Source organism: Agelaius phoeniceus, chromosome 3 (genome assembly GCF_051311805.1).
Source record: "Agelaius phoeniceus isolate bAgePho1 chromosome 3, bAgePho1.hap1, whole genome shotgun sequence".
NCBI lineage: Eukaryota > Metazoa > Chordata > Aves > Passeriformes > Icteridae > Agelaius > Agelaius phoeniceus.
This window is the reverse complement of record NC_135267.1, coordinates 21,856,023-21,874,886: the sequence shown is the minus strand read 5'-3', so window position 1 is coordinate 21,874,886 and position 18,864 is coordinate 21,856,023. Positions and strand designations below refer to the sequence as shown.

Here is an 18,864-nt window from a genome sequence, read left to right as displayed (position 1 = left end):
TAACTTCAGCCGAGTATTTTCTATACTCTTGGATGGGGGTTTATGGTTTTGGAGTATAGAAATCCCCTAGGATTTAGGACTCTGTTTTAAACATGACAGAGGCTGTGGGTCTTGAGGGGAGACACTGTCCTTCCCAAGGACAGTAGTGGGAGCAGAGTGAGGGCACAGAAGGTCAGGCTCACATGCAGATGTGTTCTAAGCTGCAGGGGCAAGATACAGAGAAGGCAGTAAAGGAGTTTTGAAATGAGGGGGAGAAAGTTCATCATTAGGATGAAAGTCATGAACTTTATTGGGGATGTGGAGACAGATCTGGGCCAAGTCCAGAAATGTTTGAGAATAATAAGAAAACCAAGGAAAACCCAGAGCTGCAGATTGCTTTTTCTTGTTGTTTTGTTTGTTTGTTTTTTAATAATAGATGCATATTTTTATAATAATTGGAAAGAAGCAGATTGCTTAGGTATGGAAGCCTTGGTCTGCTCTTGAAGAGATGAAATGTGCACCCAGTGTGTACCTTTGCAGAGCTCTTAGAGTGAAGAGATGGAACTATGGAGAGTAAGAATTGGGGAAGGGACATAGAAGGATTTGCCTAAGGAAAGAAACAGAAACCCATGAAATCCACAACTGGAATTTAAAAGCTACAAAATAAAATTATCTGATTCTGCTTCCACAAACACAGACATGACCATCTGGCAAATAAGAAAAAGTCCATATCTCAACTTTTTAAAAATCCACTAACATTTTAAAGGCTACATGTAGAAGCCAAGGTATTTTTTGGATCACCTCAAAACCTCTTTAGGGGCATGTTCTACCTGAGATCTGAATCCTTTAAAACTGACTTCTTCCTGTAATGAGAATTAAGACATACCCTTTGAAATGTGATAAAGATCCCATCTATCTTTTACAGTTAAGTATTCCCTTCCCCAATAAATAACCTTAAACATGAGATGTAAAGACATGCACTTTCACAGCTTCTATTAGGACAATCTTTGGATAATGAAAAGATTGGGAAATAAAAAAAGAAATATGAAAAGATGTACAGTTGGGACAATGCTGATCCAGGCTGCTGATCTGGTTCTGTAGTTCTACTTGGTTACTTTGAGAAAGGCCAGATGAAACACATTCTGCTTCCAAGCAGTGGGATGCATGAATATCTTTTATTTGGAAGAAGCCTCAAGTGACACAATTTTATTTACCTACCTCTTCTGGGCCTTTGTTTTCTTCCCTAAAGAGCTACCCATAGAGCACTGGTGGATACTGATGGCCTTTGCTGACTCAACTTTTTTTAGTAGATTCACTCATAGATTTCACACTTTGCAACATTTCGACCATCAGTTTCATAACAGCCTCTCTCCAAGATCAGATTATATCAGATTTAATTGGTTTACAGAAACTGTCCCTTGTGACCAGAATGAGATCTTCCACTGTGCTCTACCTTGCAAAGTGCTGCTGAGAACAACTGTCTGTACCCTGGATTTCTCAAAGGGCCTCTTGACCTTGCAAAGCTCTGATATTTGGATGATGCTACGATCATTCACTACTGCTTTAGTCCTGCTACACTAATCTGCTGATGCAAGTAAGCCTACAAGACCTTCATGGCCTTCAAAACTGCTTCTGTTCCTGAATTTCAGCAGGTTCTAAGAGGCATCTCTCCGTCAGCCTCTTGCTAAGCAGAACAGACAACTAAATTTTGCAATTAAGTCTCATACTGCAAAAGAAACTGTCAGCTAGTAAACATCCTAAAAGGACTCAAATTAATGGTTGATGCATTTTATTAAATTAGCAGCCCAAATCTGCATGCCAGCAAAAGCTCCTAGCTTCTGATTACCTCCGGGAACAAAGACTAGAGCATGCTTATAAATAGTGGCAGTGGGCTTAGCATATGTTACCTTCTTTCCTAGATAAATATTAATGAGCCATGCAGAAGAAGCAGATCTCTAATAGGAAGGAATTTTTGTAGCTCTCCTTAAATCAATGCTGACATGATAATTTCACAAGGAAAAGATTTGATTCTTAATTTTCAGCAGTTTTACTTTGCAGTGGTTCACTGCATTGCACAAGTTTCCATGAAGCTTTATGCATTAGTAGCTTGTTGCTTTAAAATGTCTGCAGACTTATATTTTTAACAAAAAAAGCAGTGTTGCATTTCTGAAAACTTGATATTTGGGACCCCTTTGAAATCAACTCTGGATCCTGAAAGGAGACCTTTAGAGATTCCATTCCCTAAATCAGACAGAAAAACTGGAACATACTGAAGTGGGACAATGCTTTAAAACTGATACAGGTCCATATCTGAAAGCGGAGAATTTATCTTCTGCCAGATCTGAGCAGATGAGAAAATTAGACCTTTTTTCATCTGAATCCCTACAAAGCCTAAATGCATTGTACTTTCCCTCAATGCTGAACAGGTGCTAAAGGTTATGCCATTGGCTTTTATTCCTAGACAGCTGTACCTTTATGTCATACTGTCATGGCTATTTTCCACAGATCATTCCCCAATGGATATGAATGAATTTTATAGCAGGTTATAATCCGCCCATAGTACAGCAGGTAGGTTAAAATCCCTTCAGGTATATAACTGGAGACAGCTTGAACTGGAGGGATGATCATTGAGCCAGATTCTCTGGCACCAAAACAGGCTTTTGCACTGATTTTAGTGTGAATTAGAGGCTCCAGCAGCCTCAGACTGATACCACAGCTCTTTTCACACAAGCAGTCAATTCTTCTGATTGTGACAAAGCAGGAGAATTATGGCCAGTGTGCAAGGAGAGGAGACAGGGCAGGATTGAAGTGGTTTCCTGTGGAGCATCTCCAGGAACATTGTTAAAAATCAAATTCCTTGTAGATGAATGAGGAACAGACACCAACTTCAGCTTCTACCTCCATGAACTGAAATGTGTGAGGATCAGTGCAATGAATGAAGAATAACTGCTAGAAACATTGTAAGGGAGGACTGGAGGGGATGTTTTTGCTTGACCTCAGTTGCCTACTTAGGGTAATTGAATGATATTTGGAGGGCATCTGAGTGCATTTTTCAGCAACTGTGCCTGACCAGTATGGGTTGAGAAACTCAGTGTGTATTTGTGCCTTCTGAGCCCATGTGCTAATTTCTTTGTCTGGGTCCTCAGAGTAAAAATCAAAACTAGGCCCAGCTGTTCCATATAATTAAATTTCAGTAACTCAAGCTGGGTGATTTTATTTTGACTAGTGACTTAAAAGTGATGGCATTTAAATGGCCTTAGCTGTATTTCAAAGTTAACACTGAGAAACTTCACACAGACATTAGTGTTATTTGCCTGTTGGCAAACTCAACAAAATACCACTGTGTTGATTTACACAGCCAAGGTTATCTTTGCTAACAGAAGGACTCAGAATTTCATTATTTAAAATATGAGTATGAATCTCATCAGAGTTCAGGAGGCTACAGATGCCATTACACACAACTTAGCAGCTGAGTCAAGAGCAGAGGTGAAGTTTATATTGTGCACTGAGCCCATGTTCAAACATACCTAAGATGCAAGAGCCAAAACCCACACGACATTATCTGTGGCCAGGACAGATCTGACTGTACAATGAGACCTTTTCTTTTCTGTACTTAGGTTTCTTTCTATGTGTCTGTCTTCTCTCTAATTTATTTATAAGATATTTACGCCATACATGGGCAGTCTGTGAAGCAATAAACCAATAATAGGCTCAGTTTTCATTCAGTTTCTATATTTGGGTATTTTAGTACATCAGAATCTGGATATAAGAAGTATTAACAGTCTTATGCCAGCAGAAAGAAATTAATTTTATGCCTGCCTCTGCACAGAAGCCAAAAGCTTCAGGAAATAAGATCTCTTCTCATAAGCATCTTTTCAGATCCAGTTAGGAGAGGAGAAAATAAACAATGAAATGCAAGCTCCTGGGCGACAGCCCAGCAGTGAGATACGATCGTTCATGTGACAATACATATGATACACAAGACGTGTCTCACTGGCACTCCAGGACTCCAGCACTTATTGATGATCCAGGTAGAATCTGGTGCTTTCATCAAGCCTTGGCCCTCGGGAGTCCAGTTGTGACAGGGGGCTATGTGCAGCCTGGCAGAGCAGAGAGGAAGAGCAGTCTTCTACAACCTGAGCACCCCTTGTTGTGAAACAAATCCTTGGAAGCAGCATGCACAGCCTGAGGAAAGCAGCAGTTCCAGAGCCTAGGTGGGGACATGTTTTCTGCATGCCCCTCCAGCAGTGCAGCACCATGACAAGGACCACTGCTAGGAAGATGGCTTTACTATCTTGCTGCAGCTCTTCATAACCCAAGGCTGAAGCCTCAGAGAGAAGCGTGGGGAATGCTTACTGAGCCTGCCCAGGAAGACCAGGTGGTCCTTAAAGGAAGTCAGGTGAGCTGAGGTCAGTCACCACAGCCAGACCTGTCACACTGGGTGAACATTTTGCTGACCACTTGGAGCAGTGCTACAGAAATGAGTGAGAAACCAGCGAGCACAATGGAAGAAAACAAATGAGGGAGGAAAAAAATAATCTTCTTGGCAAGACAAAGAGGGAAGCAATGAACAATGATTACTGATGAATAATGACCCAAAATTAATGGAGAAGGGCAACAGCAAAAGCTGTGCACAGAACACAAATATTTTAGAATGAGAATAAACAGTGACATTAGTTGGGTGGCCAGAACTCATTACCCATTCACATAATACTTGTCTACACTACACACCATGGCTGATGGCTGTGGCTAGGGCTAGAACATTGCCCTTGGAGATTTTATAATTTTATCAGAAGAGCTTTTGCACAAGAGGCAAGCTGTTCCAAAATTGAATGAAGGGCTAGGTTTTCCTCTTGTTATTACTGGTGTTTTAAATTTAAATTCCTCTCAGATATGTAGCCCTATTTGGGAAGAATGTTGAGCTACACAGGCTTGAGGGCATTTGCCAACTTAAGCACAACTAAATTAAGCCAGAAATGCTGAGCAGAAGTGAAAGCAATATCACACTGTATTAGAAGCCAGGATTATAAAATCTCTGCCTATCAAAGAGATCAGAAGAATGCAGACAGCTCTATATTATTATTTTTAATGCAGTAAAGTCTAGAGCTTCCAACCAATTACCAGGCGCCAAAAGGAGGTGCTGCCTGCTTGAACACAAGGAGGCACCACAAAATAAAAACATGGAAACAGACCAAACCCTATCCCCATGCACTTTTGGGAAAACAGAAGGGCTCGTTGACATTTTATCTTCCTGTCAGTTCAGTGAACGTAGGCAAACCTTGACTGCCACACTTTCTTTAATCCAGTCTTCCCCCACCTCATTTCTTGAAAGTCTAACGAAAGATCTGGAACAGATTTTACAAAATCTCAAGCACCACCACTTTTTTTTTTTTTTTTTTTTTTTTTTTTTTTTTTTTTTTGTCTCAGGAGACCTGTGGGTCTTAGCACATCTCAAGATCAGGGCATCTCCTCCTGTGCCGAAGCAGGGAGGAAGGGGCTGTCCCTGCAGGGCTCTGCCTTTCCCACACTGTTGTGCAGCCCTGGCTCTTCTTCAGTTCAATGCTTCTCTTCCCAGAGCTTCCTAGCCCCTCTGGGCCACAATGGATCCTCTCCAGCCTCCTCTTGTGGTACTTCCTTGATCTGCATCCTCTCGGGTGAGCCAGTCCCTCTTGCTGAAGAGCAGGGCGCAGTGGATTCTCACCCTATCCATGAGCTCGATGTCCCAGGCAGAACACTGCAGTGCCTGCCCCTGTGTGGTGCTGAGCATAGCCCAGAAAGCACGGGGCAACAGGGAAACTGACTGATTTTTCACCACAGAGGAAAACAGCCATGAGGAGATGTCCAAGAGGGAACTGCTGAGAGTTTACAGGGAACTTAGGCATGTAGCAGCACGTGAAGATGTGCACAAACATGCTTGCAGACTGAAAACGCTTGTCTCCTCTTATTTTGTCGTGGTATCTTCGGGAGATTTAGTCGGGCTGGAGCACAGGCATTTCATCAAGCTTGGAATTATCCTGACCCCGCAAAAAGCAAGCTCGCACTCCCTTTGTGTGCAAAACTTTCCTGCGGCTGCTAAGAACAAACGCCGGCAGGAGCTGCGGGACCTGGACAAACGTGTGCTCCCGCTGCTCCTGTCCCCGCCTGCCGAGCAATGGAGGAGCCTGTGGGGCACATCAAGGCTGCTCAGCCGCGGGCGTGCCCCTCCGAGCGCACCAGAAAAATAAAGGAAAAAAAATATAAAAGGAAGGAGAAAAATGGGTACGAAAGCCTGAGCACAGAAGATACGGGATTACTAGAAGTGTAAAGCAGGCGATGTGATCCGGTGGGGATCCACCTCTGCTGCAGCGGGGCTCGCCGCGCTGCGCAGCCCCTCTCCCGGCGGGCAGGGCGGGCGGTCCCGCGGTGCCGGCCCGCTCCGGCTGCGCCCCTGTCCCGCACGGTCCCGGCCGCCCCGGCCCCTGTCCCGCACGGCCGGCTCCGGCACCGAGCGGCGCTTGTAACGCCGCCGAGGGACGTGGCGGCGGGCAGTACACCGGGGTGTAGCCCCGCCGGGCTCCCTGGGGAGCCTGGCATCGCCCAGCCCCACGGCGTAGCGGGCACGGTGGGAAGATTGGATGATAGGATGGGAAGATAGGGTGGGAACAACGGCAGGACCAAGGAGCACCTGCATCCGCCCGTGCCGTGGCATCCCTCGTCGGGCTGGAAGAGGAGGGGCTGCTCCCCGCCTGGGCGGGGGACGAGCTCGGGCTCCTCCCGACGCCTGCAGGGGCAGGGGGGGCCGGCGGTGGGGCGGTGCGCGGGGCCAGAGCGGCCCGAACCTCCCCCCCACCCCGTCGGGCGGCTGGTGGGTGCCGGAGGGAGGGCCAAGGGAGGCGGCGGCGGCTCCTCCTCCGCGGGCAGGCGGGCGGGCAGCCCGCCCGAGAGCGGCACCGGTTGCTCGGTGCCGGCGGAGCCGCGCCGCCCGCTATATAAGGGGCGGCGGCTGCTCGCCGCTCACTCACACCGGCCCCTGCCCGCGGCTGCCGGTGCTGGGCGGAGGCCGGGCCTCGACAGCATGGCCCGCGGCGGGGCGCAATGGGAGGTGGTCTCTCCCCCTGCCTCCCGCGGACCCTCCTCTTTCTCCTCCCGCACCCGTGGCGGCGGCTGCAAACTTGCTGCGGCGGGCTGCGTGTGAAGGCACGGCCCGGCGGGGCGGCTCCGCTGCCCGCGCAGCCCCCGCAGCCCCCGCCGTCGCGCCCGCAGCCCGGGGGGCGAGGCCGCCGCCCGCGGGCATGCGGCTCCGCTGTCACCGCGCCCGTCGAGACACGGAGTGGAGCCGCGGGCGGCGGGGCTGCGCTTAGGGGCGGCCGGGGCGGGAGCCCCATGTCCGGGGCTCGCCGCGCTCCGCGGGCAGGCGGCGGGGCGATGAGCTGCCGGGGCGAGCGGGCGCGCCTGGCCCCCGGTTTGCCCTGCTCCCCCGTCCGTGGGGAGTAAGGCTCCGCGGAGCCCGCTCGGAGCTCCCGGAAGGGCGGGCAGGCGGGCGGGGAGGTGGTGCTGGCGCGGCGATGCTGCAGCCCTCCCCCGGCGCCGACGGGGTCCTGCCGGGGTAGCGGCCCCGCCGTGCCGCGCCGAGCCCCGCCGTCTGCGGGGGCGGCGGCCGCGGAGGGATGGAGCCGGCCGGCCCCTGCCGGGCGCAATTGGGCTCCGCCAACGACTCTTACCGAAACTGTAGCGCCGAGGAAGTGATTTACCAAGATGCCACCCCTCTCTCCGGGAAGATCGTGCTCGCCGTCGTCCTGGCGCTGGTCACCCTGGCCACGGTGCTTTCCAACGCCTTTGTCATCGCCACGGTCTACCAGACGAGGAAACTCCACACGCCGGCCAACTATTTGATCGCCTCGCTGGCCGTCACCGACCTCCTCGTCTCCATCCTTGTCATGCCCATCAGCACCATGTACACTGTGACCGGCAGGTGGACGCTGGGTCAGATCGTCTGCGATATCTGGCTGTCCTCGGACATCACCTGTTGCACGGCGTCCATCCTGCACCTCTGTGTCATCGCCCTGGACCGCTACTGGGCGATCACCGACGCCGTCGAGTACTCCACGAAACGGACTCCCAAACGGGCAGCGGGCATGATCGCCCTGGTATGGATCTTCTCCATCTGCATCTCCATGCCCCCTTTGTTTTGGCGGCAGGCGAAGGCCGAGGAAGTATCTAACTGTGTGGTGAACACGGACCACGTCCTGTACACCGTGTACTCCACAGTAGGAGCCTTCTACTTCCCCACTCTGCTGCTCATAGCCCTCTACGGGAGGATCTACGTGGAAGCCAGGTCGCGGATTTTGAAGCAGACGCCAAAGAAAGCAGGTAAAAGACTAACGCGGGCACAGTTAATTACAGACTCCCCGGGGTCGACCTCTTCCGTCACGTCCATAAACTCCAAGGCTCCCGAGGGATCCAGCGAAACGGGCTCCCCCGTGTACATGAACCAGGTGAAGGTGAAGGTCTCGGACGCCCTGCTGGAGAAAAAGAAGCTGACGGCCGCTAGAGAGCGGAAAGCTACAAAGACTTTAGGGATTATTTTAGGAGCCTTCATCGTGTGTTGGCTGCCCTTTTTCATCATCAGCTTGGTGATGCCTATTTGCAAGGACGCTTGCTGGTTCCACATGGCCATCTTTGACTTTTTCACGTGGCTTGGATATCTCAACTCCCTCATCAACCCCGTCATCTATACTATGTCTAACGAAGACTTCAAACAAGCTTTCCACAAACTCATACGTTTCCGATGCACAGGCTGAAATGTTGAATGCGATGTGCTCCCCGGGGCAGCCCCCATGCACGCCCGCGCCCGGCGCCACAGGTAGGTCCGCGCACCCCGCCCTGCGCGGAGAGTGGGGGCGCGACGGGAGCCGGGGGTTGGAAATGGGGCGGGAGGGGGGTGCGACCCCACAAAGAGCCGGTGTTCAGACCCTTCGCGAGCGGCGGATGCTGCGCGCTCCTGACATTTCACAAGCTGTGTGTGCGCGCGTCGTGTGTGCCCCCCCCGCCCAGATCGCAGGGAGTGACTCACGGCAATCTGCTTTTTATTCCACCTATTAAACCAATCTGCCGCCATTTCGTATGCTAATGCCCGTGTTTCGGCCAATTAGTGCTAAACGGCGCTCGCTTTCCGAGCCCGCAGCCGAGCTCCCCGGAGAGCGCCGGGCCGGGCCGGTCCCCGCCCCGGTGCCGCCCCCCGGCCCCGCCGGCAGCTGCGGGCGCCGCTGGGCGTGCAGCCCCCTTGGAAGGGAGGCCGTGCGGCCCCGCAAACAGCGGCATGATGGGTTTTGTTGGTGTTTTTTGGCTTTGTTTTCGGGGCTTTTTGGCGAGGAAGGGAGCTAGGATAGGCCCCAGTTGAAGGCTGCTGACAAAGTCCAGCCCTGCTTCTTTCTGCCCTCCTCACGGCTCCGGTGCTCCTGCGGGAGCGGAGCCGGCTGCGAGCAGGCGTCCCGAGGGGAAAGCTGTCCCTCAGCCTCCGTGGGAGACTGGACACCTCCGTGTGTCTCATCATACGCGGAAGGGCTTTGCCTTTCCGCGCCTCTTGACGGCAGTGGCTGCCAGCTCCTCACTAAACTCAGCGCCACGTTCTGCAGAATGCATACATGCCTTTATTGTGATACTTTAATAATTCTGCCAATCTTTTGCTTTTTGTCTGCAGAATCAAGTTGCTATTGTAAAGACCCACTGCTTGAAACTTCCCCAAGCCCAGTTGCCAGACTCATGATGCTGCAAAAACGTCAATACATTCTGCCACCAAACTGCTCAGCTCTGCGTTTCAGTGTAATGACTCTGGCAGAGATGCTGTTCCAATAGGCACGCAGATCAGTTGCAAAAAAAAAAAAAAGAGGGCAGCCTCGAATCAAGGTCTATAATTCATCTGGAATGAAGAAAAAAAAGTTTGAGAGTAAACTCCATTTATTTTGCAGGCTTAACTTCTTAATTTGTTCTCCGACCGGTTGTAGGGGTGTGCACAAGAGCACAGTTGTCTCTGTCTGTGTTGGTAGCATAGTTGTACTTCTGCACACCTGTAATTTCTTTCTTTCAGTGGAAAGAGTTGCTCCCTTCACCCATGAGGCCAAGAGGAGACAAACTCACGTTTAAAATAGGAGCATCACAGTAAATTCTGTAAATGACTCCTTCAGCTGAACATGTGTGAGAAGTGACAGTGTGCAAAAGTTTTATATTTGTATTTCAAAACAATAGTAAATGAAAATGCTCTAGAAACAAGAGTTGTAGACCTGTTCAACTGCACTGCATATCTGTAGTCTGTCCTCATAGTTGCCTTTAAAAAGGAAATACTTCTTGATTTTACTCCATAAGAGAAGAAATCAAGAAGTCCAATGACCTTTTCCATAAACCAGCTGGGAATAGGAGTAGCAGTTTGATGCTGTAACCATGTTTTCCATTTTGTGTCGGTTGCACACCCTTACCGCATGAACCACTGCAAAATTTAGAATTCTCTAAGTACTTAACATTATTTAGTGTATTTTGTAAAGAAGTGAAGCAGTTTGCTCTTTCAGAAGAGCTATTTCACCTGCAAAATAAATACCCATGAATCATGAATTTACTGATGTTAGTGAAATCTCTTGCCTCCCTACTTACCCCAAATGTTTTTTTAGTTTTTCTTCTTTTGTTTTGTTTTTTTTTTCTTTTTTCTCCCAATTGGACCTTAAGACAGGTCTGTGCGTATTCAGCAGAGTTTCAGGATATGGTCCACCTGCTGTGATAGAACTGCATTGATTGTTCCTCTTATGTGTAAATGAAAATGAGTATAAACAATAAAACGCTTGACTGTGTTCTCAAGAGTGGTAGCAATTGTGTGACTGAAAGGAGTTTTTATTGGTTTACCCTCTTTCTCAGTATTGACTTTTTAGGTAACACTGATTTGATGAGTCACTCAAGAAAGCAGTTGATGAAGGTTGAAATTACAAGCTTCAATCGGTTGTCAGTTTTTTAACAGGCAGCTTTACTTTCATCGTAGTCAGTTCTGTTAGGCATAATTATTACTATTTTCATGTAATGTCAGAAAAAATGTTTAGTTTTTTTCCACAAATATTTTTCTTGCTCCTTTAAAAGCAAACAAAACTTACTTTAGCACCTGGTGGATAGTGTAATCAATGTTCTTTTAAAGCTGTGTGTATGTATTCCAGATGAGGGTTGTTAAAAGACTGGAAAAATCTTACATGATTTATCTGCCTACTATTCTTCAGAGAGTTATTCAAGTAATAAGGATTTACTTAACTGGATAGTACAGGAAGTGTGTGACCCTTTCTGCTTCTACTGGTCATAGGCAGCAGGAGGAAGTCTGTAAGATACAAATTGAAGCAGTGGAAAATAAACAATTTCAGTAATTTGAAGAAGTCCAAAAGAATTGCCTTGAAGTTGCATACCTGTAAAAAGAGAACTAATATACTATGGTTCTAGAAAGTACCCTCATAAAAGTGTTAAACAATTCTTCACCAATTCTCATTTGTCACTTTTTGATGTCCTAGAAGGAATTTTGTTTACCCCAAATTCTTTCTCACTGGGCTTCTTACATGTGTGAAAAATGGAAAATGAGATTTCAAATGAGTATTCCAGCATTTCCAGAGAGTTGAGTTTTCTGTCAGTTTTACAAAGTTAGGGGACTTGGAGAGAGCGGGGTGGTTCAGGAGTTGGGCTTTGTTCCTGGTGTTGCTGGAGTATACATACCTTCATCTTCAGCAATGGGCAGCAAAGACTCCCAGCTCCCTGCTGTGGTGTGAGGATTTTGCTGAGAAGGTAATTCATCAGGAAAATACCCTTCTAAGTTTATGCTGAGGCTCTGAACTTTCTGCGCAAGCAAGCAGTTAGACAGCCATGCTTGCTCTTGGGAAGACTGTCAGTGTGGAAGCTGCCCTGAGTGACCTGGGGCAGAGGAGAAGAGGCTGACTCCAGCCCTGCTGAGGTACCTGGTAGTTAAAGGCCTCGCGCTACTGGAGCAGCAGCATCTGCTTCAGAAACCGTTCACACAGGGGGACAGGGAGAGTGAGGGCACGCCTTTGTTCGCAGTGAAAGAGAAGAAATGTAGGGCAAACGTTGCTCAGTGCCGGAAAATATAAATATGTAAAGTCTGTTGCAAGATTCACGTAGAGTGTTTTAGGGTAGGAAGAGTGTCCCGTGTGAGCTTAGCATTTCTGCCACTGGCAGAGTGTGTCCTGGTTGAACCTAGATTTTAAAAGATGCTCAGGGATGTGTTGGTAAAGTTTTGACTCTCTCTGAAGATGTCTGAGAATTTTGCTGTCCTGCTTCTCTGCCCCCTTGCTGTGCCTGGTCACTGCACTCTGCCTCTGGGAGGATGGAGCATCTAAAATTTTTAGTTGGAGAGGCTGTCCTTTCTGTTCACCCTGTATCTGTATTCCTGTGGAACTGGCTCAGTGAATCCTGCCTCCGGGTGTTTTCTCCTGGGAGCCTCTTCATGACTCTGCAGGTAAACTCCAAAGGTGCCTAAACCCATGCTGTTCCAGTCTTTCATTACAGAAGCAGCATGCCTTTCTTTTATCTATCTCTTGCCTTGGGTTCAGACACTCAAATGATGCTTTTGATACAAATCTCTGCTGGGCACTGAGGTTTGAAGTTGAACACACACTTGCCAACCTTGTGTTTCCTATGTTCCACGGTAAGGGATATGTGTGTGACTGGTGCTGGCTCCAGGTGCTGTGAGATACACGACAGTTCAACAGTAGTTGCCATTGTGGGAGCAGCTGTTTGCAGCCTCATAGCTGCACTTTTTTCCTAGTAATCCTCAGTTTTATTTAAGAGGCATTTCTCACTTCTCCAATTAATAAAACACAGGATATAGAAATCAAGAGGGGAAATCTCTTGCAATTAACCTTCATATGGCCATGCAGCAGCCAACAAAGTTCTGCCTTTTCTGCATGAAGAGGACGAAGAAAATGCCTTGACTAATGTGCCAAGTCTCCATGTGATAAAAGGGATCTCAACTAAATGTCTAGATGTTTACACCATATTCCCTGCTAAAGCATTTGAGGAAGCTGGCCTGGCCTTCAATCTCCAGCAGGGCTGTGTAGAGCAGGGACAACTCCATTTGGAGAAGCTGATTTCCACCCTTCGTTGCCCCTGCCTGCAAAAAGCCACTCTGCAGTCCATCAGGAGAGCACTCCAAGTGCTTTCTGACTTGAAAATGCTGTTACTGTGTTCTCTTGGTCAGAAAGGACCAGATATTGTCAGAAGTAAGCACTTTCACATGAAAATCCAGATCAGTCTAAAGCATTTCTGGAGGCAAAGTGAAAATGACAAGTAGTAGAAACATTGGAGAAGAAGCATTTGTGGTTTGTGGCAGCAAATCAGGTTGAGCAATATGGCTGAGAGCAATTCTAGCAATTCTAGCAGGCAAATAGTAAAATTCTATTTAAATTGAGATGTAGCAGAGATTGAAGAACAGGTTTCTCCACCAAAAAGAGACTAGAGCAAAAAAAGACTTTGAGGCAGTCATCCAAAATCTTCAAACCTTGACCATAGAGTAAGGAAAAACCAAGGTTACTGCTCCAACATCTCATGGTCACAGCAGACAGGTGAGTGGGCAGTTTCAGAAAAAACCATGCCCAAACACATGTAAGAATATTACAGGTGTTTGTAATATTGTACAGTTATGGAATGAAGTAGATGCCAACTCCATTTTGTGTGTTGGTAACTTTTTTGTCATTAGAAGAATGAAACATATTTGAGAGACATCCTAAACAACCCTGTGTCAGTACACAATGATTAGTGGTTCATATTAAGAGGTTTTTTTTAATTCCAGCAGTTAGTACCTAAAATACAGAAGCAGTTTAAGTGAACTCTCCTACAGCAATGAGTCTGGCTGATAATGAGCTTGAAACATTTAAGCACAGAATAATCATATAGAAAAGCAAGCAGAAAATGAGGCTTCTTAATCAATCATGTGTTAGTCTTGAAAGATGTAATACAACAAGCAGCTCAATAGATAAGGAGGAGATCCACAGGATATCAAATTTACAATATAGAGATCAAAATCTCATACTGAGTCATTTTCAAGAGCTGGAGAAAGAAAATCTTTGTTATTCTTTTCCGACATCAAACTACTTGCAGTCATCCTTATAAAGGAGCAAGACTTTTTTATTATCTTTATACAAATAATACTTAGAAGGCTACAAACAGATGGAGTACATGGCTGCAGGGCTTTCACTGAGTAATCATATGTTCTATCTTTTAGGCTGAATGGTCATAGAAAAATAGGAAAGACATGAGCAGGGGGTGATTATGTAAAACAACCCCCTTTTGGTATTTCTTTCCTTATGCAAAACCAAGGCAAAAATAAGAACAACAGGAAAAAACAATATCTGCAAAATTTAAGCATTAATGATGTTATGTGAGATTTCAGGAACATGTTTAGGGCTGAATGGGGAAAAAATAATAAATATACTTCCAGAATTCATAAAAGTGAAAATTAAATTAGAATTTTCCTTCCATCCAGGTACCACTTTCATAATATTACTTGTATAACACCCTTTCTAAAAATCTTTATATTCCTAAATATGTTCAAATTAACATTTTTTAATACATTCATGTCTGCTTTTACATGAAGGCATACACTTCCCGAGATCATCCACTTTTTCCCCTGTAGATTTAAAATTTCAATTCATGCCCTTTCCTACCTGTATGTTGTGTTTAGAATATAAATCTCATTTGGAGTCAGTCCTCTAATATCCAGTCTCTGAAAAGATGAGAAATATTGTTTTCAAGAGGAATATTGAGATAAGTACATTTAAGAGAATTAGTGCAAAAGCAAGGTTCCTTGTACCTCTTTACAGGGCAAGGCTGTTTTTCCCTGAACTCAGTTCCTAGAAGAATCTGAGTTATATTTGGAAGAAGCAGATAGGATGGAAGCTGGACCAGAAACCAGTGCAGATGTAGAGAACAGCCAGGTATTTATGCAGCAGAAGGAAAACATCAATGCTAAGTTCATTCTGGGATGGGTCTGTCTGACTCACAAGGGACATACCAAAAGTCTGCATTTAATAGGGTCCAGAAAGATTCAAAGGAGTGGCATATAGGTGAGAGATGGTGAAGGAACATGCATTGCCTGGAGGCCCAGTGGGCTCTCTCTCCCCTGGGTCTGTGTGGCCCTGGCTCAGGGCAGCTCTGACACGGGAGCTCCATGGCCCTGGATCGGGCTGCTGGGAGAACAATGTGAGGGCAGCCAAATCCAGTAGGGGATCCAGCCTTGTAGAGGTGAGGCTGCACAGCTCCATGCCCCAGGTCCAATCAGTAGCGAGGCTGAGCATGTTTCCCCAGGCACCTGCAGACATGGATATATGTACAAAACACACAAACACATACTCATTGCAAGCCACACACATCATCAGCACAGACAGAGGCACTCAGTGCCACACCAACACAAACAGCCCCGACGGCCTCGTGGTCCTCACCTCTCTGGCTAATCAGGCTAGGGGTGCAGTAATATATATATATACACACATACATACACATATACACACATATATATATTTACATTTGTATAGGTACAGGGTGGATCCCTCTAGCAGCTGGATTCAAATACCAAATCCTCCAAATCCTAGTGTCCCCTTTTTCTCACCTGGTCCCATGAGTCCCCAGTGCTGTAGCCCCACTGCAGCTGCTGGTACAGATCATGCCCATACACCCGTGAGCACACGTTCATGTACGTGTGCACGTGCACCCAGTAGGATGTCACAGTAGCACACACACACACGTGCATGCACCCAGCTCCCAGGGCACCTCACCTACACCCTGGCTACTGTGACTTAATCTTTGCAAGGGATCATACTCTTACTCATGTTGTCCTTGCCAGTTTTTGCACTCCAGGCACACAACTCCCACCCACGAGCCCACTGCAGTTACTGGCTTTTAGATCTCCTGCCACACTTATGCACACAAGATGGAGACACAGGGTATGTCCAGACAATTGATACCAAACAGCCTTTGGTATCCATTTACACAGGGCCAGCCCCTTTTCTCCTTTTATTACTCATCCTGTCATTTGTTCCTAAACTTGTTCCTCTGCAAATGGTCCTGAGCCCTCCCATTCCTCAGTTTTGGTTTCTCCACCAAATTCAAAGATTGAATTCTAAATCTCATATTATCCCCAAATGCTCTTTCCTTGCATCTCATAATCCCACATCCATAGGGAATAATCTCCTCCTTGTTATGGGTTTTATGCCTGGACACATGCACTTGTGTCCCCTAGCACCGCCTGCTACTGAGCCTCTGTGCTCTTGTGGGCTTGTGAAGATGGGTCTTTGATGGCCCTTTGTCCCCTCCATGATGGGTCTGGGAGGAGCTGAGGGAGGATATTACTTGGCTTGCCTCACCTGTCATTGTCCCTGTGCTCCTTTATGAGCTTGTAGATAAACTTTTTACCATGCAACCTAATATTTTCTTTCTTTCAGGAAAAAAATAGAAGGAAAATAGCTGGCAGCCAATGTTCCAGATGTCAGAAGACTAAATGTCTAATTTAATTTGAACTAATTACCATGTTAGAAACTGCCTACCAAAATATAGCAAGAGCATTAAAAAAAATCTCTTGTGAAGTCTTCATGTTGAATGAATATATAGATACCAAAAGCAAAGTGTGATTATTTAGATGGCACACTAAGCAATCTTCAGCAGCTCAAAAATGAGTATTTCAGAGCTGTTCTCTGGGACCTTGAAGAATAATGGTCTTTTTGTGTCAGGTAAAAACCAGATTTTTCATCTCCCGGGTTTAGATCCTTTATACCAGACAGATAGGTCTGAAATGCCTTTGTACAAGGTTCTGTACTTTGATCCACACTAATGGAGAAGACGATTGAAGGAGTCATCATGATAAGTTAATCAGTCTCTTTCATTTATTTATGCTGTGCTTTGGCTAAAATTTTAGAAGGAGACGCTATTAGTTTCTTATGAGATTGCCAGTAAGGCACTGGTCAAGTACTGGTGCTTGGGTAATGTACTCACATACTTAAATATGCTTCTGAGCAGTGTATTTACATGCAGCTCAAACAAGAAACTAATAACTTCTTTGCTTCTTGCTTTCAAAAAAGAGCAAGAGATGATTTCAAGTGTGTTATCTGGGGCCTCACAGGAACCTTTGGGAGAAGCACTGTCCTCCTCTTGGACAGCAGCCAAGTCCCACAGATGCACCTGAGACATAGAATATTTAACATTTTCACTGGAGAGGCTTGGAAAATCAGTGAACAAAGGCAAGTGATGCTGAGAAGGGCAAAATAATGTTATATGGGGAAAAAAAGTCCTCTTACCAATGCACAATGAAATCACGAAGACTTTTCTTCTAGACATGCTGGGAGCACTTCTCTGTGAAAACAGTCAAAAGAGCAAAAAAAAGGATTGCATATAGAAAACAAGGCAGAAGACAGCATTCCTTCCACTAGTAGATTCTGTGTCCTCTATCCTGCATGCTACAAGAGGTCAAACCTGCCTCAAAAACCGTATAGTAGAATAGAAAACATTCAGTAAAACAGAGGGTGTCTGCAGAGTGTGTCTGAAGCCTCATTTGGACACAAGGAATCTCATATTCCAGCTGCCAAGATAGCTGAGATGGTACTTGAGGCTTCCTCTTTGTACCATGCAAGGACAACTCAACACCATGGCAAGGGAAGGCACATTCAGAATACAACAATTATTACAGGAAACAACATCTCTAAATTCAATTCTGCTTGGTCTGATTCCACTGGGTCTGAAAATCACAAGGAAAGGAAGCATTTCTGATGATTTTCTTCTCTTGAGTTGTACTGATGAATGCTGATTTCCCAGCCCATCCTGCCCTGCTTCTGCATTAGGTAGAGAGGAATTAAGACACTTGACTATTCCAACAATTTTCCAGATATTACTCCTCTATTATATGTGAAGTTGCAGCCAAAAAAATGGATGCTGGATGGTACAATAATGATTGCATGCAAAGAAAGCATCACCTTAGGTTTTGTAGGGTGGGCATCCAGCTATGAGGTTTCTGGAGCTGGGAGACTACTTTGAAAATCCAGGGCCCAGTTCCTGTTACTCTGGATTATTAATCAGATCTCTACACATACACAAGAATGAAATATTAAAAAAAAAAAAAATTAGTCATTGTGCAATTTCCCAGAACTAGAGACTCCAGGGTATTGTAAGGAAAGAAGGCTCACCCATGCTGTTCTGTATTCTTACTCAGCTATACACAATTAGAGGGCATTAGCTTTCATTTATGAAGGAAGGATTTTATCTCTTCTGTTTTTAATTAAATCACAGACCTTCTTACTAGTTCATAAATTGGCACTACTGTAAGTCAGCTTCCACAGAAAGAAGTTGTATGTCAACACCCTGTAGGATACTCTTGCCCAGCTAGTCTTTAAAATTGAAGTTATTTATTTCAATTAAATAAAAGTTACTAGTACTGGGAATTTTACATTTTGCTGTAGGAACAGTGAATTGATTTCTGCCTGAATGACAAGTTTCAGTCACACTTTGTCACAGTTCACAAAATATTCTGAGTGGTTTGTCAGCAGATATAATTGAGTTCTTTAATCAGTGTTAGGGTAAGATCCCAAAGGGATTCCACCAGGCTTTTTCCAAGCTGCATGGTTACTAGTTCATTTAATAGAAGAAGATTCTTCACATTCTTTCAACTTCCTTTACATATGCGATTTTTGCCTGGGTAATATATATAGGTTAAATCCTTGAATTGGCTGGAGACAATACTCCTGCTTATAAGAATTCAGACCTGATAGTAAAAAGACAGTAGAAAGAGTGATGCAGTGTTTGCCCTGGTGTTTAAGGAAGCAGCTGTTCCCCAAGCAGAGGAGCAGTACTAGGGTTTATATAGCTGCAGAGAGTTCTGTGGAAAAAAAAAAA

The 18,864-nt window shown here is 46.0% G+C and overlaps 1 protein-coding gene across 1 annotated transcript; it reads left to right on the top strand.

Moving 5' to 3' along the window:
* Positions 1-6,948: 6,948 nt before the first annotated feature.
* Positions 6,949-10,803, top strand: HTR1B (5-hydroxytryptamine receptor 1B). The gene is made up of 2 exons (XM_054630258.2): positions 6,949-8,821; positions 9,659-10,803. Exon 1 carries the CDS (start codon positions 7,626-7,628, stop codon positions 8,757-8,759), a length of 1,134 nt encoding a protein of 377 aa, XP_054486233.1. The 5' UTR covers positions 6,949-7,625; the 3' UTR covers positions 8,760-8,821; positions 9,659-10,803.
* Positions 10,804-18,864: the final 8,061 nt, after the last annotated feature.

Excerpts from the sequence above, each read along its gene's own strand:
- HTR1B (XM_054630258.2), top strand. The coding sequence starts at position 7,626 with ATGGAGCCGGCCGGCCCCTGCCGGGCGCAATTGGGCTCCGCCAACGAC.